Genomic DNA, 18189 nt, shown 5'->3' with positions numbered 1-18189 from the left:
GACTGATCATGAGGATGTGAGGCATAAAGACTGATCATGAGGATGTGAGACAAAGACTGATCATGAGGATGTGAGACATAAAGACTGATCATGAGGATGTGAGACATAAAGACTGATCATGAGGATGTGAGACAAAGACTGATCATGAGGATGTGAGACATAAAGACTGATCATGAGGATGTGAAAGACATACTGATCATGAGGATGTGAGACATAAAGACTGATCATGAGGATGTGAAAGACTGATCATGAGGATGTGAGACATAAAGACTGATCATGAGGATGTGAGACATAAAGACTGATCATGAGGATGTGAAAGACAGACTGATCATGAGGATGTGAGGCATAAAGACTGATCATGAGGATGTGAGGCATAAAGACTGATCATGAGGATGTGAGACATAAAGACTGATCATGAGGATGTGAGACAAAGACTGATCATGAGGATGTGAGACATAAAGACTGATCATGAGGATGTGAGACAAAGACTGATCATGAGGATGTGAGACAAAGACTGATCATGAGGATGTGAGACATAAAGACTGATCATGAGGATGTGAGACATAAAGACTGATCATGGGGATGTGAGACATAAAGACTGATCATGAGGATGTGAAAGACATACTGATCACGAGGATGTGAGACATAAAGACTGATCATGAGGATGTGAAAGACTGATCACGAGGATGTGAAAGACCGACTGATCACGAGGATGTGAAAGACCGACTGATCACGAGGATGTGAAAGACCGACTGATCATGAGGATGTGAAAGACAGACTGATCACGAGGATGTGAGACATAAAGACTGATCATGGGGATGTGAGACATAAAGACTGATCATGGGGATGTGAGACATAAAGACTGATCATGAGGATGTGAAAGACATACTGATCACGAGGATGTGAGACATAAAGACTGATCATGAGGATGTGAAAGACTGATCACGAGGATGTGAAAGACAGACTGATCACGAGGATGTGAAAGAAAGACTGATCACGAGGATGTGAAAGACCGACTGATCATGAGGATGTGAAAGACAGACTGATCACGAGGATGTGAGACATAAAGACTGATCATGGGGATGTGAGACATAAAGACTGATCATGAGGATGTGAAAGACAGACTGATCATGAGGATGTGAGACATAAAGACTGATCATGAGGATGTGAGACATAAAGATTGATCATGAGGATGTGAGACATAAAGACTGATCATGAGGATGTGAGACATAAAGACTGATCATGAGGATGTGAGACATAAAGACTGATCATGAGGATGTGAGACATAAAGACTGATCATGAGGATGTGAGACATAAAGACTGATCATGAGGATGTGAGACATAAAGACTGATCATGAGGATGTGAGACAAAGACTGATCATGAGGATGTGAGACATAGACTGATCATGAGGATGTGAAAGACAGACTGATCATGGGGATGTGAGACATAAAGACTGATCATGAGGATGTGAGACATAAAGACTGATCATGGGGATGTGAGACATAAAGACTGATCATGAGGATGTGAAAGACAGACTGATCATGAGTAAAAGCGCTATTTAATTTATTTTCCAATTGAGATGCATTACATAAAAAATAAACTGTCTCTTTAAAAACATCAGGTTGGTGACGATGACATGCGTTCATTGCTATGATCAAAGACAGTACAGTATGTCTGGGTTATAAACTCTGTGATCAGACAGTACAGACAGTATGTCTGGTTTATAAACCTTTATTTATTTAACACACTAAACCTTTATTTATTTACAGTAACAGTAACATATCTCCAAAGAAGGTTTTGTTTAAAATAGAAACGCCTTCAAGGCGCCGCATCCCATTATGTCTAAGAAGGTAATCGATACAGGCTACCGGTAACCTACTGTCTTTCCATATTTAGCCTAGGAGACAAAAACACTTCCACCCACTCAGCAGCAAATAGTAGGCTACCAAGACTGATCAGTTGATATATCTGTATCACAGTGACATTGTTGAAATTAATAGGCAAGGCTATTCTACTCACAACAGACCGAAGACTGAAGACATCATAGGTCAAGAGAAGGAGCAGGCAGTGCAGTGTGAGAGACAGGAGGGTAGACTGATGGCTTATTAATCTGCACCATGTCTTCATGGTATAATAATAATAATATAATAATAATAGAATAATAATAATAGAATAATAATAGAATAATAATAATATAATAATCATCATCATAATAATAATATAATAATCATCATAATAATAATAATATAATAATCATCATCATAATAATAGAATAATAATCATATCATAATAATAATATAATAATAATATAATAATAATAATAATATAATAATAAATCATCATAATAATAATATAATAATCATCATCATAATAATAATATAATAATAATAATAATAATATAATAATAATCATCATAATAATATAATAATAATCATCATCATAATAATAATATAATAATCATCATAATAATAATAATATAATAATAATAATAATATATCATAATAATAATATAATAATAATAATAATATAATAATAATCATCATCATAATAATAATATAATAATAATAATCATAATAATAGAATAATAATCATAATAATAATAGAATAATAATCATCATCATAATAATAATATAATAATCATCATCATAATAATAATATAATAATCATCATCATAATAATAGTATAATAATCATCATCATAATAATAATATAATAATCATCATCATAATAATAATATAATAATAATCATCATCATAATAATAATATAATAATAATCATCATCATAATAATAATATAATAATAATCAGAATTCACCAAGTAGTTTAAAGTTTGCCTCTTTTCTCTCTGGTTGTATTTAAATGACACAAATTCCCACAGGCTTTTTGTATTCCTTATGGACCCCATTTAGTTCCTGCAAAGGCAGCAGCTACTCTTCCTGGGCTCCAAACACATTAACCTCTTGAAGCTAGGGGGCAGTATTTTGTTTGGATAAAAAACGTTCCCAAAGTAAACTGCCTATTTCTCAGGCCCAGAAGCTAGAATAAGCAATATAATTAGGATAGATTAGGATCGGAAACACTAAATTTTCCAAAACTGTCAAAATATTGTCTGTGAGTATAACAGAACTGATACTGCAGGTGAAAACCTGAGGAAAATCCAACCAGGAAGTGCTGTTTTCCTGAAACCTCTCTGTTCTATTGCATGCCTTCCCTCCATTTAAAGGGATATCAACCAGATTCCTTTCCCTATGGCTTCCACATGGTGTGAACAGTCTTTAGACATAGTTTTAGGCTTTTATTCTGAATAATTAGCGAGAATGATCACATCGCGTCAGTTGATAGCTGTGTGTCCCCAGAGTTTTGCACGTGCAGCTTGGAGCAGACCTTTTCTCTCTCTCTCCTATTGAAAAAGCTACTGTCCGGTTGAAATATTATCAATTATTATTTTTTTAAATAACCTGAGGATTGATTATAAAAAACGTTTGACATATTTCTACGAACTTTACGGATACTATTTGGAATTTTCGTCTGCCCGTCGTGACCTGCACGAGCCTGCGGATTACTGAACAAAATGCGCCAACCAAATGGAGGTTTTTGGATATAAGAAATAATCTTTATGGAACAAAACAAACATTAATTGTGTAACTGGGAGTCTCGTGAGTGCAAACATCTGAAGATCATCAAAGGTAGGCGATTCATTTTATTGCCTTTCTGACTTTCGTGACCAATCTACTTTGATGCTAGCTGTTTGAAATGTTTTGTAGGCTGAGAGAGCTGTCCTAACATAAACACTTGGTTTGCTTTCGCTGTAAAGCTTTTTTGAAATCTGATGGGTGGATTAACAACAAGCTAAGCTGTGTTTTGGTATATTGCACTTGTGATTTCATGAAAATTAAATATTTTTAGTGATTAAATTTGAATTTGGTGCTCTGCAATTGAGGGTGTTCATGAAAATGATCCAGCTAACGGGATGGGTGCATCGAGAGGTTTTAACTGGCAGCTTCATTAAATAGTACCTACAAAACACCAGTCTCAACGTCAACAGTGAAGAGGCGACTCCGGGATGCTGGTTTTCTAGGCAGAGTTGCAATGAATAAGCCATATCTCAGACTGGCCAATAAAAATTAAGATGGTAAAATAATACAGACACTGGACAGAGGAACTCTGCCTAGAAGGCCAGCATCCCGGTGTCGCCTCTTCACTGTTGATGTTGAGACTGGACAGAGGAACTCTGCCTAGAAGGCCAGCATCCCGGAGTCTCCTCTTCACTGTTGATGTTGAGACTGGACAGAGGAACTCTGCCTAGAAGGCCAGCATCCCGGAGTCTCCTCTTCACTGTTGATGTTGAGACTGGACAGAGGAACTCTGCCTAGAAGGCCAGCATCCCGGAGTCGCCTCTTCACTGTTGATGTTGAGACTGGACAGAGGAACTCTGCCTAGAAGGCCAGCATCCCGATGTCGCCTCTTCACTGTTGATGTTGAGACTGGACAGAGGAACTCTGCCTAGAAGGCCAGCATCCCGGTGTCGCCTCATCACTGTTGACGTTGAGACTGGACAGAGGAACTCTGCCTAGAAGGCCAACATCCCGGAGACGCCTCTTCACTGTTGATGTCGAGCCTAGTGCTTTGTGGGTACTAATTTAATGAAGCTTCCAGTTGAGGACTTGTGAGGCGTCTGTTTCTCAAACAAGACACTCTAATGTACTTGTCCTCTTGCTCAGTTGTGCACCCCAGCCTCCCACTCCTCTTTCTATTCTAGTTAGAGCCAGTTTGTGCTGTCCTGTGAAGGGAGTAGTACACAGCGTTGTATGAGATCTTCAGTTTCTTGGCAATTTCTCACATGAATTAGCCTCAGTTTCTCAGAACAAGAATAGACTGACGAGTTTTAGAAGAAAGGTCTTTGTTTCTGGCCATTTTGAGGCTGTAAACGAACCCACAAATGCTGATGCTCCAGATACTCAACTAGTCTAAAGAAGGCCAGTTTTCTTGCTTCTTTAATCAGGACAACAGTTTTCAGCTGTGCTAGCATAATTGCAAAAGTGTTTTCTAATGATCAATTAGCCTTTTAAAATGATAAACTTGGATTAGCTAACACAACGTGCCATTGGAACACAGGAGTGATGGTTGCTGATAATGGGTTTTGTACGCCTATGTAGATATTCCATTAGACATCAGCCGTTTCCAGCTACAACAGTCATTTACAACATTAACAATGTCTACACTGTATTTCTGATCAATTTGATGTTATTTTAATGGACAAAAAAATAAGCTTTTCTTTCAATAACAAGGACATTTCTAAGTGACCCCAACCTTTTGAACGGTAGTGTGTGTTAGACTGTTACTCCTCACAGTTCCAGACAGGGCTGGTCACAGGGAAGATTGATTGGCTGCTCTGTGTGGGTGGCTGGCTGCTCTGTGTGGGAGGCTGGCTGCTCTGTGTGGGTGGCTGCCTGCTCTGCGCGGTTGGGTGGCTGCCTGCTCTGCGCGGTTGGCTGGCTGCCTGCTCTGCGCGGTTGGCTGGCTGCCTGCTCTGCGCGGTTGGCTGGCTGCCTGCTCTGCGCGGTTGGCTGGCTGCCTGCTCTGCGCGGTTGGCTGGCTGCCTGCTCTGCGCGGTTGGCTGGCTGCCTGCTCTGCGCGGTTGGCTGGCTGCCTGCGCGGTTGGCTGGCTGCCTGCGCGGTTGGCTGGCTGCCTGCTCTGCGTGGGTGGCTGGCTGCCTGCGCGGTTGGCTGGCTGCTCTGCGTGGGCGGCTGGCTGCTCTGCGTGGGCGGCTGGCTGCTCTGCGTGGGCGGCTGGCTGCTCTGCGTGGGCGGCTGGCTGCTCTGCGTGGGCGGCTGGCTGCTCTGCGTGGGCGGCTGGCTGCTCTGCGTGGGCGGCTGGCTGCTCTGCGTGGGCGGCTGGCTGCTCTGCGTGGGCGGCTGGCTGCTCTGCGTGGGCGGCTGGCTGCTCTTAACTTGTTGGCTGGCTGCTCTTAACTTGTTGGCTGGCTGCTCTGTGTGGGTGGCTGGCTGCTCTTACCTTGTTGGCAGGCTGCTCTGCGTGGGTGGCTGGCTGCTCTGCGTGGGTGGCTGGCTGCTCTGCGTGGGTGGCTGGCTGCTCTTACCTTGTTGGTAGGCTGCTCTGCGTGGGTGGCTGGCTGCTCTGCGTGGGTGGCTGGCTGCTCTGCGTGGGTGGCTGGCTGCTCTGCGTGGGTGGCTGGCGTGGGTGGCTGGCTGCTCTGCGTGGGTGGGTGGCTGCTCTGCGTGGGTGGGTGGGTGGCTGCTCTGCGTGGGTGGCTGGCTGCTCTGCGTGGGTGGCTGGCTGCTCTGCGTGGGTGGCTGGCTGCTCTTACCTTGTTGGTAGGCTGCTCTGCGTGGGTGGCTGGCTGCTCTGCGTGGGTGGCTGGCTGCTCTGCGTGGGTGGCTGTCTGCTCTGCTTGGGTGGCTGGCTGCTCTGCGTGGGTGGCTGGCTGCTCTGCGTGGGTGGGTGGCTGCTCTGCGTGGGTGGGTGGCTGCTCTGCGTGGGTGGCTGGCTGCTCTGCGTGGGTGGCTGGCTGCGTGGGCGGCTGGCAGCTCTGCGTGGGCGGCTGGCTGCTCTGCGTGGGCGGCTGGCCGCTCTGCGTGGGCGGCTGGCGCTCTGCGTGGGCGGCTGGCTGCTCTGCGTGGGTGGCTGGCTGCTCTGCGTGGGTGGCTGGCCGCTCTGCGTGGGGCGGCTGGCTGCTCTGCGTGGGCGGCTGGCCGCTCTGCGTGGGCGGCTGGCTGCTCTGGGCGGCTGGCTGCTCTGCGCGGCTGGCTGCTCTGGGTGGCTGGCTGCTCTGCGTGGGCGGCTGGCTGCTCTGCGTGGGCGGCTGGCTGCTCTGCGTGGGCGGCTGGCTGCTCTGCGTGGGCGGCTGGCCGCTCTGCGTGGGCGGCTGGCCGCTCTGCGTGGGCGGCTGGCCGCTCTGCGTGGGCGGCTGGCCGCTCTGCGTGGGCGGCTGGCCGCTCTGCGTGGGCGGCTGGCCGCTCTGCGTGGGCGGCTGGCCGCTCTGCGTGGGCGGCTGGCTGCTCTGGGCGGCTGGCTGCTCTGCGCGGCTGGCTGCTCTGCGTGGGCGGCTGGCTGCTCTGCGTGGGCGGCTGGCTGCTCTGCGTGGGCGGCTGGCTGCTCTGCGTGGGCGGCTGGCTGCTCTGCGTGGGCGGCTGGCTGCTCTGCGTGGGCGGCTGGCTGCTCTGCGTGGGCGGCTGGCTGCTCTGCGTGGGCGGCTGGCTGCTCTGGGTGGGCGGCTGGCTGCTCTGGGTGGGTGGCTGCTCTGCGTGGCTGGCTGCTCTGGGCGGCTGGCTGCTCTGCGTGGGCGGCTGGCTGCTCTGCGTGGGCGGCTGGCTGCTCTGCGTGGGCGGCTGGCTGCTCTGCGTGGGCGGCTGGCTGCTCTGCGTGGGCGGCTGGCTGCTCTGCGTGGGGGCTGGCTGCTCTGCGTGGGCGGCTGGCTGCTCTGCGTGGGTGGCTGGCTGCTCTGCGTGGGCGGCTGGCTGCTCTGCGTGGGCGGCTGGCTGCTCTGCGTGGGCGGCTGGCTGCTCTGCGTGGGGCGGCTGGCTGCTCTGCGTGGGCGGCTGGCTGCTCTGCGTGGGTGGCTGGCTGCTCTGCGTGGGCGGCTGGCTGGCTGCTCTGCGTGGGCGGCTGGCTGGCTGCTCTGCGTGGGTGGCTGCTCTGGGTGGGTGGCTGCTCTGCGTGGGTGGGTGGCTGCTCTGCGTGGGTGGCTGGCTGCTCTGCGTGGGTGGCTGGCTGCTCTGCGTGGGTGGCTGGCTGCTCTGCGTGGGTGGGTGGCTGCTCTGCGTGGGTGGGTGGCTGCTCTGCGTGGGTGGGTGGCTGCTCTGCGTGGGTGGGTGGCTGCTCTGCGTGGGTGGCTGGCTGCTCTGCGTGGGTGGCTGGCTGCTCTGCGTGGGTGGGTGGCTGCTCTGCGTGGCTGCTCGGCGTGGCTGGCTGCTCTGCGTGGGTGGCTGCTCTGCGTGGGTGGCTGGCTGCTCTGCGTGGGTGGCTGCTCTGCGTGGGTGGCTGGCTGCTCTGCGTGGGTGGGTGGCTGCTCTGCGTGGGTGGCTGCTCTGCGTGGGTGGCTGGCTGCTCTGCGTGGGTGGGTGGCTGCTCTGCGTGGGTGGCTGCTCTGCGTGGGTGGCTGCTCTGCGTGGGTGGGTGGCTGCTCTGCGTGGGTGGGTGGCTGCTCTGCGTGGGTGGCTGCTCTGCGTGGGTGGGTGGCTGCTCTGCGTGGGTGGGTGGCTGCTCTGCGTGGGTGGGTGGCTGCTCTGCGTGGGTGGGTGGCTGCTCTGCGTGGGTGGCTGCTCTGCGTGGGTGGCTGCTCTGCGTGGGTGGCTGGCTGCTCTGCGTGGGTGGCTGGCTGCTCTGCGTGGGTGGCTGCTCTGTGTGGGTGGGTGGCTGCTCTGCGTGGGTGGCTGGCTGCTCTGCGTGGGTGGCTGGCTGCTCTGTGTGGGTGGGTGGCTGCTCTGCGTGGGTGGGTGGCTGCTCTGCGTGGGTGGCTGGCTGCTCTGCGTGGGTGGCTGGCTGCTCTGCGTGGGTGGCTGGCTGCTCTGCGTGGGTGGCTGGCTGCTCTGCGTGGGTGGGTGGCTGCTCTGCGTGGGTGTCTGGCTGCTCTGCGTGGGTGGCTGCTCTGCGTGGGTGGCTGCTCTGCGTGGGTGGCTGGCTGCTCTGCGTGGGTGGGTGGCTGCTCTGCGTGGGTGGCTGCTCTGCTTGGGTGGCTGGCTGCTCTGCGTGGGTGGGTGGCTGCTCTGCGTGGGTGGCTGCTCTGGGTGGGTGGCTGCTCTGCGTGGGTGGGTGGCTGCTCTGCGTGGGTGGGTGGCTGCTCTGCGTGGGTGGGTGGCTGCTCTGCGTGGGTGGGTGGCTGCTCTGCGTGGGTGGGTGGCTGCTCTGCGTGGGTGGCTGGCTGCTCTGCGTGGGTGGCTGGCTGCTCTGCGTGGGTGGCTGCTCTGCGTGGGTGGCTGCTCTGCGTGGGTGGGTGGCTGCTCTGCGTGGGTGGGTGGCTGCTCTGCGTGGGTGGCTGGCTGCTCTGCGTGTGTGGGTGGCTGCTCTGCGTGGGTGGCTGCTCTGCGTGGGTGGGTGGCTGCTCTGCGTGGGTGGGTGGCTGCTCTGCGTGGGTGGGTGGCTGCTCTGCGTGGGTGGCTGCTCTGCGTGGGTGGCTGCTCTGGGTGGGTGGCTGCTCTGCGTGGGTGGGTGGCTGCTCTGCGTGGGTGGCTGCTCTGCGTGGCTGGCTGCTCTGCGTGGGTGGCTGCTCTGCGTGGGTGGCTGGCTGCTCTGCGTGGGTGGCTGGCTGCTCTGCGTGGGTGGCTGGCTGCTCTGCGTGGGTGGCTGGCTGCTCTGCGTGGGTGGGTGGCTGCTCTGCGTGGGTGGGTGGCTGCTCTGCGTGGGTGGGTGGCTGCTCTGCGTGGGTGGGTGGCTGCTCTGCGTGGGTGGGTGGCTGCTCTGCGTGGGTGGGTGGCTGCTCTGTTGTCGTGACGTTAATGTCATGACTTTTATTTGATCAAATAATGACCTACGTTAAATTATTATTTAATATAAATTCATTTTTTAATTGTTTAAATGTATTAATCATGTAACAATGAACTTATTAGGAATTTGGGGACCACGGGAAGAGTTGCCGTCTCCTGAATTAAACTCTAAACATACACAGATCTTTTACATCAATTAGTCACTCCTCATTGTTACCTCATCGGTCTCATTCTGAACGCCACATCATCGTTGGATCCGCAAGAACTGAATATTCAACGGAAAGTCAACCTGATAAACACCGTATGAAAACTCTAGTTTTTTTCCTCATAACGTCTTCAAGCAACTTTTTAATGACATCACAAAATATACGTACATTTTCCATATTTCATCATTCATAAAACCCCCTCTCCCTCTCTGCGGGAGAGAGCGAGCCCTGGAGTGCTGATCCTCTGTAACCTGATCCGTTGGATCCTCACAGGAGAGTCATGACAGTGGTTGAAGTCGTGGAGCACTCTACTAGCCGATCAATACACTTCCCTCTGATAGTCAACCAGTCAGCCGATCAATACAACTCTTCCCAGCTGACCGCTGTGTGTCTGTCTGTCCTCAGTCTCTGACTCTCAGACCAAAGCAGAGGAGAGGAGATGGTCGGGTCAGACCCAGTCCTCCACCCCGACTGTAACATTATCACCTACTCCCAGCAACAATGCTGCTAACAAACCAGGTGACCTTTAACCTTCTCCTTTTCTATCCTCCTTTTATCACCTCTTCATTGTCTGTCTGTCTGTCTGTCTGTCTGTCTGTCTGTCTGTCTGTCTGTCTGTCTGTCTGTCTGTCTGTCTGTCTGTCTGTCTGTCTGTCTGTCTGTCTGTCTGTCTGTCTGTCTGTCTGTCTGTCTGTCTGTCCCTCCCTCCCTGTCCCTCCCTCCCTCCCTCCCTCCTCCCTCCCTCCCTCCCTCCCTCCCTCCCTCCCTCCCTCCCTCCCTCCCTCCCTCCCTCCCTCCCTCCCTCCCTCCCTCCCTCCCTCTTTCTCTGTGTGTGTCCGTCCCTCTTTTCTGTGTGTGTCCGTCCCTCTTTCTCTGTGTGTGTCCGTCCCTCTTTCTCTGTGTGTGTCCGTCCCTCTTTTCTGTGTGTGTCCGGTCCCTCTTTCTCTGTGTGTGTCCGTCCCTCTTTCTCTGTGTGTGTCCGTCCCTCTTTCTCTGTGTGTGTCCATCCCTCTTTCTCTGTGTGTGTCGGTCCCTCTTTCTCTGTGTGTGTCCGTGTGTGTCTATCCCTCTTTCTCTGTGTGTGTCTATCCCTCTTTCTCTGTGTGTGTCTATCCCTCTTTCTCTGTGTGTGTCCGTCCCTCTTTCTCTGTGTGTGTCCATCCCTCTTTCTCTGTGTGTGTCTATCCCTCTTTCTCTGTGTGTGTCTATCCCTCTTTCTCTGTGTGTGTCCGTGTGTGTCTATCCCTCTTTCTCTGTGTGTGTCTATCCCTCTTTCTCTGTGTGTGTCTATCCCTCTTTCTCTGTGTGTCTATCCCTCTTTCTCTGTGTGTCTATCCCTCTTTCTCTGTGTGTGTCCGTGTGTCTATCCCTCTTTCTCTGTGTGTCCGTGTGTCTATCCCTCTTTCTCCGTGTGTCTCTCTCTGTGTCTATCCCTCTTTCTCTGTGTGTGTCTATCCCTCTTTCTCTGTGTGTGTCTATCCCTCTTTCTCTGTGTGTCTATCCCTCTTTCTCTGTGTGTGTCCGTGTGTCTATCCCTCTTTCTCTGTGTGTGTGTGTCTATCCCTCTTTCTCGTGTGTCTCTCTCTGTGTCTATCCCTCTTTCTCTGTGTGTGTCTATCCCTCTTTCTCTGTGTGTGTCTATCCCTCTTTCTCTGTGTGTCTATCCCTCTTTCTCTGTCTGTGTCCGTGTGTCTATCCCTCTTTCTCTGTGTGTCCGTGTGTCTATCCCTCTTTCTCTGTGTGTCTATCCCTCTTTCTCTGTGTGTGTCCGTGTGTCTATCCCTCTTTCTCTGTGTGTCCGTGTGTCTATCCCTCTTTCTCTGTGTGTGTCCGTCCCTCTTTCTCTGTGTGTGTCCGTCCCTCTTTCTCTGTGTGTGTCCGTCCCTCTTTCTCTGTGTGTGTCCATCCCTCTTTCTCTGTGTGTGTCCATCCCTCTTTCTCTGTGTGTGTCCATCCCTCTTTCTCTGTGTGTGTCCATCCCTCTTTCTCTGTGTGTGTCTATCCCTCTTTCTCTGTGTGTGTCTATCCCTCTTTCTCTGTGTGTGTCTATCCCTCTTTCTCTGTGTGTGTCTATCCCTCTTTCTCTGTGTGTGTCTATCCCTCTTTCTCTGTGTGTGTCCGTGTGTCTCTCTCTGTGTCTATCCCTCTTTCTCTGTGTGTGTCTATCCCTCTTTCTCTGTGTGTGTCTATCCCTCTTTCTCTGTGTGTCTATCCCTCTTTCTCTGTGTGTGTCTATCCCTCTTTCTCTGTGTGTCTATCCCTCTTTCTCTGTGTGTGTCCGTGTGTCTATCCCTCTTTCTCTGTGTGTGTCCGTGTGTCTATCCCTCTTTCTCTGTGTGTCTATCCCTCTTTCTCTGTGTGTGTCCGTGTATCCCTCTTTCTCTGTGTGTCTATCCCTCTTTCTCTGTGTGTCTATCCCTCTCTCTGTGTGTCTATCCCTCTTTCTCTGTGTGTGTCTCTGTGTGTCTATCCCTCTTTCTCTGTGTGTCCGTGTGTCTATCCCTCTTTCTCTTCTGTGTGTGTGTCCTCTGTGTGTCTATCCCTCTTTCTCTGTGTGTCCGTGTGTATCTTTCTCTGTGTGTCTATCCCTCTTTCTCTGTGTGTGTCTGTGTCTGTGTGTCTATCTGTGTGTGTGTCTATCCCTCTTTCTCTGTCTGTGTCTGTGTGTCTCTCTCTGTGTGTCTATCCCTCTTTCTCTGTGTGTCCTGTGTGTGTCTATCCCCCTCTGTGTTTCTGTGTCTGTGTGTGTCTATCCCTCTTTCTGTCTGTGTCTGTGTGTCCTGTGTGTCTATCCCTCTTTCTCTGTGTGTGTCTATCCCTCTTTCTCTGTGTGTGTCTATCCCTCTTTCTCTGTGTGTGTCCGTGTGTCTATCCCTCTTTCTCTGTGTGTGTCTATCCCTCTTTCTCTGTGTGTGTCTATCCCTCTTTCTCTGTGTGTGTCTATCCCTCTTTCTCTGTGTGTGTCTATCCCTCTTTCTCTGTGTGTGTCTATCCCTCTTTCTCTGTGTGTGTCTATCCCTCTTTCTCTGTGTGTGTCTATCCCTCTTTCTCTGTGTGTGTCTATCCCTCTTTCTCTGTGTGTGTCTATCCCTCTTTCTCTGTGTGTGTCTATCCCTCTTTCTCTGTGTGTGTCTATCCCTCTTTCTCTGTGTGTGTCTATCCCTCTTTCTCTGTGTGTGTCTATCCCTCTTTCTCTGTGTGTGTCCGTGTGTCTATCCCTCTTTCTCTGTGTGTGTCTATCCCTCTTTCTCTGTGTGTGTCCGTGTGTCTCTCTCTGTGTGTCTCCCTCTTTCTCTGTGTGTGTCCGTGTGTCTCTCTCTGTGTGTCTATCCCTCTTTCTCTGTGTGTGTCCGTGTGTCTCTCTCTGTGTGTCTATCCCTCTTTCTTTGTGTGTGTCTGTGTGTATCTCTCTGTGTGTCTATCCCTCTTCCTGTGTGTGTCTGTCTGTGTGTATCTCTCTGTGTGTCTATCCCTCTTCCTGTGTCTGTCTGTCTGTGTGTATCTCTCTGTGTGTCTATCCCTCTTCCTGTGTCTGTCTGTCTGTGTGTATCTCTCTGTGTGTCTGTCTGTGTGTATCTCTCTGTGTGTCTGTCTGTCTGTGTGTATCTCTCTGTGTGTTTATCCCTCTTCCTGTGTGTATCTCTCTGTGTGTTTATCCCTCTTCCTGTGTGTATCTCTCTGTGTGTTTATCCCTCTTCCTGTGTGTATCTCTGTGTGTTTATCCCTCTTCCTGTGTGTATCTCTCTGTGTGTTTATCCCTCTTTCTCTCTGTGTGTGTGTTAGTTGCATCTCTAAACGTTGTGTTTATGTTACAGAGCCGTTGGTCCTCAAGATCGACGAGCGACAGAGACTGGCCCGGGAGCGTCGAGAGGAGAAGGAGAAACAGACCGGTGTGTATACTACAAACTGTGTGTCTGTTGGGGGAGGGGGGGCTGGAGCAAACTGTGTGTGATCGTCTGTTGGGGAGGGGGGGGGCTATAAACACACCCAGAGGCCTGGAGCAGCTGTCTGAATCGTCAGCTGTGGGTCATGTGACTAGGCTTTAGTCCTGAACAACACAAAGACAATCCCTCTCTGCTAGGCGCACACACGCACGCCAAAACATCCTGTTCACAGTCGTCGCCCCCCACACTCAACCCCTGACCCCCTTTATGTAACCTGGGTACCATGGTAACAGGGGGCAGTGAACCTTCACTACAACATACCACATTCCCTTAGTCATGTAGAGAGGAGCTACACTACAACATACCACATTCCCTTAGTCATGTAGAGAGAGAGCAAGGAGCTACACTACAACATACCACATTCCCTTAGTCATGTAGAGAGGAGCTACACTACAACATACCACATTCCCTTAGTCATGTAGAGAGGAGCTACACTACAACATACCACATTCCCTTAGTCATGTAGAGAGGAGCTACACTACAACATACCACATTCCCTTAGTCATGTAGAGAGAGAGGAGCTACACTACAACATACCACATTCCCTTAGTCATGTAGAGAGGAGCTACACTACAACATACCACATTCCCTTAGTCATGTAGAGAGAGAGAGGAGCTACACTACAACATACCACATTCCCTTAGTCATGTAGAGAGAGAGGAGCTACACTACAACATACCACATTCCCTTAGTCATGTAGAGAGAGAGAGGAGCTACACTACAACATACCACATTCCCTTAGTCATGTAGAGAGAGAGAGGAGCTACACTACAACATACCACATTCCCTTAGTCATGTAGAGAGAGAGAGGAGCTACACTACTACATCAGACTCTTGTCTACTACCTGACCCCCAACACCAAGCCTTACTGTGTGTCAGCTGCCAGGGAGGCTGTGTGGCAGGAGAGGGAGGAGAGGGCCAGACACTACTATGACAAACACCTGGAGGAGAGGAAGAGGAAGATGGAGGAACAGAGGAGGAAGGAGGACAGGAGACGATCTGCTGTGGAGGAGAAGAGAAGACAGAACCTGGAGGAAGAGAAGGTGAGGGACACACACACTACACACTGTACACTCACTCTACACACACTGAATACACTGGACACACACTGTGGTGTCTCAACAGTGAAGAGACGACTCTGGTTGCAAAAAAACTCAGACTGGCCAATAAAAATATCATATTAAGATGGGCAAAAGAACACAGACACTGCCTGTGTATTGGCCAGTCTGAGATGTGGCTTTTTCTTTGCAACTCTGCCTAGAAAACTGGTGTTTTGTGGGTACTATTTAATGAAGCTGCAAGTGGAGGACTTGTGAGGTGTCTGTTTCTCAAACTAGTCACTCTAATGTACTTGTCCTCTTGCTCAGTTGTGCACCGGGCCCTCCTACTCCTCTTTCTATTCTGGTTAGCGCCAGTTTGCGCTGGTCTGTGAAGGGAGTAGTTCACAGCGTTGTACGAGATCTTCAGTTTCTTGGCAATTTCTCGCATGGAATAGCCTTCATTTCTCAGAACAAGAATAGACTGACGAGTTTCAGAAGAAAGGTCTTTGTTTCTGGCCATTTTGAGCCTGTAATCGAACTCACAAATGCTGATGCTCCAGATACTCAACTAGTCGAAAGAAGGCCAGTTTTATTGCTTCTTTAATCAGGACAACAGTTTTCAGCTGTGCTAACATAATAGCAGGGTTTTCTAATGATCAATTAGCCTTTTAAAATTATAAACTTGGATTAGCTAACACAACGTGCCATTGGAACACAGGAGTGATGGTTGCTGATAATGGGCCTCTGTACACCTATGTAGATATTCCATAAAAAATCAGCCATTTCCAGCTACAACAGTCATTTACAACATTAACAATGTTAGTTAACACTGATAAATTTGATGTTATTTTAAGGTACCAAAATGTGCTTTTCTTTCAAAAACAAGAATACTTCTAAGTGACCCCAAACTTTTGAATGGTAGGGAGTAAAGTGGCATAAAAAGGGGGGTGGATGCTCTCGACGGTGCAGCCGCCTATGACTTGAGGCATTCCTCTGACACCGCCTGATATAGAGGTCCTGGATGGCAGGAAACTTAGCCCTCTGAAGTGCCTTGTTCTCTACGGTGCAGCTGTAGAACATATTGAGGACCTGTATAACCTTTATGAGGATCTGAGGACCCATGCCAAGTATTTTCAGTCTCCTGAGGGGGAATAGGTTTTGTCGTGACCTCTTCAGGACTGTCTTGGTGTGTTTGGACCATGTTAGTTTGTTGGTGATGTGGACAGCAAGGAACTTGAAACTCTCAACCTGCTCCACTGCGGTCCCGTCGATGAGAATGGGGGCGTGGCTCGGTCCTCTTTTCCTGTAGTCCACAATCATCTCCGTAGTCTTGGTTACGTTGAGGGAGAGGTTGTTGTCCTGGCACCACACGGCCAGGTCTCTGACCTCCTCCCTATAGGCTGTCTTGTTGTTGTCAGTGATCAGGCCCTACCACTGTTGTTTAGTCAACAAACTTAATGATGGTGTGTACGTACAGTGTACACGTACACACACACACCACACCACACCACACCACACCACCACACACACCACATACACCACATACACACATACACACATACACACATACACACATACACACATACACACATACACACACACATCACTGGAATAGCTGAATGTTGATTGTAGCAATGAGAACTCATTCAGAAAGAGGGACACAATCTGAACGTGACACAGATTTCCTGTCGACGTTGTTGACATGTTCTGCTTGGTTAACTGCCGTGGTGGTTGTTGTTGTTGTTGTGTAGGCCCGTCATGAGGCGGTGATGCGTCGGACGATGGAGCGAAGTCAGAGAGCCAAACACACACCCAACCGCTGGTCCTGGGGCGGAGCACTGCCTGGAAACACACCCACCACACCCGGGGGTAAACACCCACCACACCCTGGGGGATAAACACCCACCACACCCTGGGGGATAAACACCCACCACACCCTGGGGGAGTAAACACCCACCACACCCTGGGGGGATAAACACCCACCACACCCTGGGGGGATAAACACCCACCACACCCGGGGGTAAACACCCACCACACCCGGGGAGGTAAACACCCACCACACCCGGGAGTAAACACCCACCACACCCTGGGGGATAAACACCCACCCTGGGGAGTAAACACCCACCACACCCTGTGACGTAAACACCCACCACACCCTGGGGGGGTAAACACCCACCACACCCTGGGGCATAAACACCCACCACACCCTGGGGGTAAACACCCACCACACCCTGGGGGGATAAACATCCACCACACCCTGGGGGGATAAACATCCACCACACCCTGGGGGGATAAACATCCACCACACCCTGGGGGGATAAACATCCACCACACACTGGGGGGATAAACACCCACCACACCCTGGGGGGATAAACACCCACCACACCCGGGGGTAAACACCCACCACACCCGGGGGTAAACACCCACCACACCCGGGGGTAAACACCCACCACACCCTGGGGAGGTAAACACCCACCACACCCTGGGGGATAAACACCCACCACACCCTGGGGGATAAACACCCACCACACCCTGGGGGTAAACACCCACCACACCCGGGGATAAACACCCACCACACCCTGGGCGGATAAACACCCACCACACCCTGGGCGGATAAACACCCACCACACCCTGGGGGGATAAACACCCACCACACCCTGGGGGGATAAACACCCACCACACCCTGGGGGGATAAACACCCACCACACCCTGGGGGGATAAACACCCACCACACCCGGGGGTAAACACCCACCACACCCGGGGAGGTAAACACCCACCACACCCGGGGAGGTAAACACCCACCACACCCGGGGGTAAACACCCACCCTGGGGGTAAACACCCACCCTGGGGGTAAACACCCACCCTGGGGGGTAAACACCCACCCTGGGGGGTAAACACCCACCACACCCTGGGGGGTAAACACCCACCACACCCTGGGGGGATAAACACCCACCACACCCTGGGGGGATAAACACCCACCACACCCGGGGGTAAACACCCACCACACCCGGGGAGGTAAACACCCACCACACCCGGGAGTAAACACCCACCACACCCTGGGGGATAAACACCCACCCTGGGGAGTAAACACCCACCACACCCTGTGACGTAAACACCCACCACACCCTGGGGGGGTAAACACCCACCACACCCTGGGGGAGTAAACACCCACCACACCCTGGGGCATAAACACCCACCACACCCTGGGGGTAAACACCCACCACACCCTGGGGGGATAAACATCCACCACACCCTGGGGGGATAAACATCCACCACACCCTGGGGGGATAAACATCCACCACACCCTGGGGGGATAAACATCCACCACACCCTGGGGGGATAAACATCCACCACACACTGGGGGGATAAACACCCACCACACCCTGGGGGGATAAACACCCACCACACCCGGGGGTAAACACCCACCACACCCGGGGGTAAACACCCACCACACCCGGGGGTAAACACCCACCACACCCGGGGGTGGTAAACACCCACCACACCCTGGGGGATAAACACCCACCACACCCTGGGGGATAAACACCCACCACACCC

At 51.3% G+C, this 18189-nt stretch overlaps 1 protein-coding gene across 8 annotated transcripts in view; it reads left to right on the top strand.

The window, feature by feature from the left end:
* LOC123990453 (ensconsin-like) overlaps positions 1–18189 on the top strand; it is an 86068-nt gene that overhangs the window by 19127 nt on the left and 48752 nt on the right. For all 8 annotated transcript variants that reach the window (XR_006830643.1, XR_006830642.1, XM_046290991.1 and 5 more), the window contains exons 2-5: positions 10055–10168; positions 13465–13539; positions 14473–14636; positions 16385–16502. Coding sequence is in view for 6 of the 8 variants with exons in the window: in XM_046290991.1 (XP_046146947.1) it covers positions 10055–10168; positions 13465–13539; positions 14473–14636; positions 16385–16502 (471 nt within the window). In the remaining 2 variants the exon portion in view is untranslated. The remainder of the gene's footprint in view (positions 1–10054; positions 10169–13464; positions 13540–14472; positions 14637–16384; positions 16503–18189) is intronic.

Source organism: Oncorhynchus gorbuscha, linkage group LG12 (genome assembly GCF_021184085.1).
Source record: "Oncorhynchus gorbuscha isolate QuinsamMale2020 ecotype Even-year linkage group LG12, OgorEven_v1.0, whole genome shotgun sequence".
Classification (NCBI taxonomy): domain Eukaryota; kingdom Metazoa; phylum Chordata; class Actinopteri; order Salmoniformes; family Salmonidae; genus Oncorhynchus; species Oncorhynchus gorbuscha.
Note: the sequence above shows the minus strand (reverse complement) of the source record. Positions and strands in the feature narration are given on the sequence as shown.